The sequence below is a fragment of the Coturnix japonica genome, chromosome 25 (genome assembly GCF_001577835.2).
Source record: "Coturnix japonica isolate 7356 chromosome 25, Coturnix japonica 2.1, whole genome shotgun sequence".
NCBI classification, from domain to species: Eukaryota; Metazoa; Chordata; class Aves; order Galliformes; family Phasianidae; genus Coturnix; species Coturnix japonica.
In genome coordinates this window covers 163368-164978 of record NC_029540.1, presented here as the reverse complement: position 1 = coordinate 164978, position 1611 = coordinate 163368, and the positions used below count along the sequence as shown (strand labels likewise).

Sequence of the window (1611 nt, the reverse complement as noted above, 5' to 3'; positions counted from 1 at the left end):
CGCTCCGTCAGCCCCAGCCCCGACCCGCGGCCTCGGTGGGGGCTGAGTCCGTCCGTCCGTCCGGTTTCTGTCCGTCCCCGTGTCCATCTGTCCGTCCCTCCCTTGGTCCGTCCCGTCATCCCTGTCTCGGTCCTTCCCTCTCTCATTCCACTCTTCCGTCCCGGTCCATCCCCTCCCCGTTCCGTTCGGTTCCGTCCCGTTCCGTTCCGTTCCATCCCGTTCCGTTCGGTTCCGTCCCGTCCCGTTCCGTTCGGTTCCGTTCCGTTCCGTTCCGCTCCGCTCCGTTCGGTTCCGTTCGGTTCCTCCCAGCCCCGTTCTCCCGGTCCCGCAGGTTTCGATGCGTTTCAACCCGGGCTGGAACGGCTCCTCGGTGAACGTGCTGCACGTTCTGGCTGCGGGGCGCAGCGATTCCCTTCACTACGTGTGGAGCAGCATCGGGGCCCCCGCGGTGCTGCTGGCGGCCACGAGCGGCACCGGCGGCGACCTGAGCATCGACTGGGGCCGCCTGTTGTCGGCGGAGCCCGACGGAGCCGTGAGGATCCAACCGCCCGGCAGCGTCGTGTCCGCGGCGGCCGTTGTGTTCACACGGGTACGGGACGGGCAAGGGGGGGCCACGGAGCACCGGGACTGTGGGGCCGTGTGGGGTTGTAGGGCCATATAGGGTCGTAGGGTCATATGGGGTTGTAGGGCTGTGTGGGGCCATGTGGGGCTGCGGTGCTGCCCCTCCCTGCGCCCATATGAGCCCCGCAGGACAGCGCTGGCTGATGGGATCCGGTTGGCACTGATGGTATTGGAGCAGTTGGGCTCCACACGGTGTTTCCCAGCCCCGTCCCCCTCCTCACCCCCAGCTGTTTGAATACAACGAGGTCAGTGAGTCACAGCGGATCTTCTACCCCACCTACGACCTGTCGGATTTCTCCTGGGACAACATCAACCGCACCCTGAACCACACGGCGCTGACGGCCGAACTACGGGGCGTCCCCAACTCCGACCCCAGCGGCAGCTTCTCCAACGGCAGCCTGGCCTTCAGGGTGCGCCGTGGGAGTGGGGCACCCACAGGGGGCATGGGGTCCATCCATGGGGGGCATGGGGTCCATCCATGGCAGGGCATGGGGTCCATCCATGGGGGGCATGGGGTCCATAAATGGGGGGCATGGGGTCCATCCATCCATGGGAGGGCATGGGGTCCATAAATGGGGGACATGGGGTCCATCCACAGGGGCATGGGGTCCATCCATCCATGGGAGGGCATGGGGTCCATCCATCCATGGGAGGGCATGGGGTCCATCCCATTGATGATGGACCCCATGCCCCCATGTGGATGACCCCATTCCCCCATTTATGACCCCATGCCCTCCCGGAATGATGGACCCCAGCCCCCCATTTATGGACCCATCCCCCCATGGATGTATCTCTCTCTTCCTCTTTTCTTATGGATGGACCCCATCCCCCCAATGGATACCCCATGCCCCCTGTGGTCCCACTCCCACGCGCTACCTGAGAGCCAGGCTGCGTTGGGAGAAGCTGCCGCTGGTCAGTTGGGAACGCCCGCGTTAGTTCGGCCGTCAGCGCCGTTTGGTTCAGTGTGCGTTGATGGTGTCCCAGGAGAAC

General features: G+C 65.1%; 1 protein-coding gene across 1 annotated transcript in view; it reads left to right on the top strand.

Moving 5' to 3' along the window:
• Positions 1 to 1611, top strand: part of GLMP (glycosylated lysosomal membrane protein) — a 3699-nt gene that overhangs the window by 236 nt on the left and 1852 nt on the right. Inside the window, exons 2-3 of the mRNA XM_015884307.2 lie at positions 332 to 589; positions 849 to 1031. Of these exons, the coding sequence (XP_015739793.1) occupies positions 332 to 589; positions 849 to 1031 (441 nt within the window). The remainder of the gene's footprint in view (positions 1 to 331; positions 590 to 848; positions 1032 to 1611) is intronic.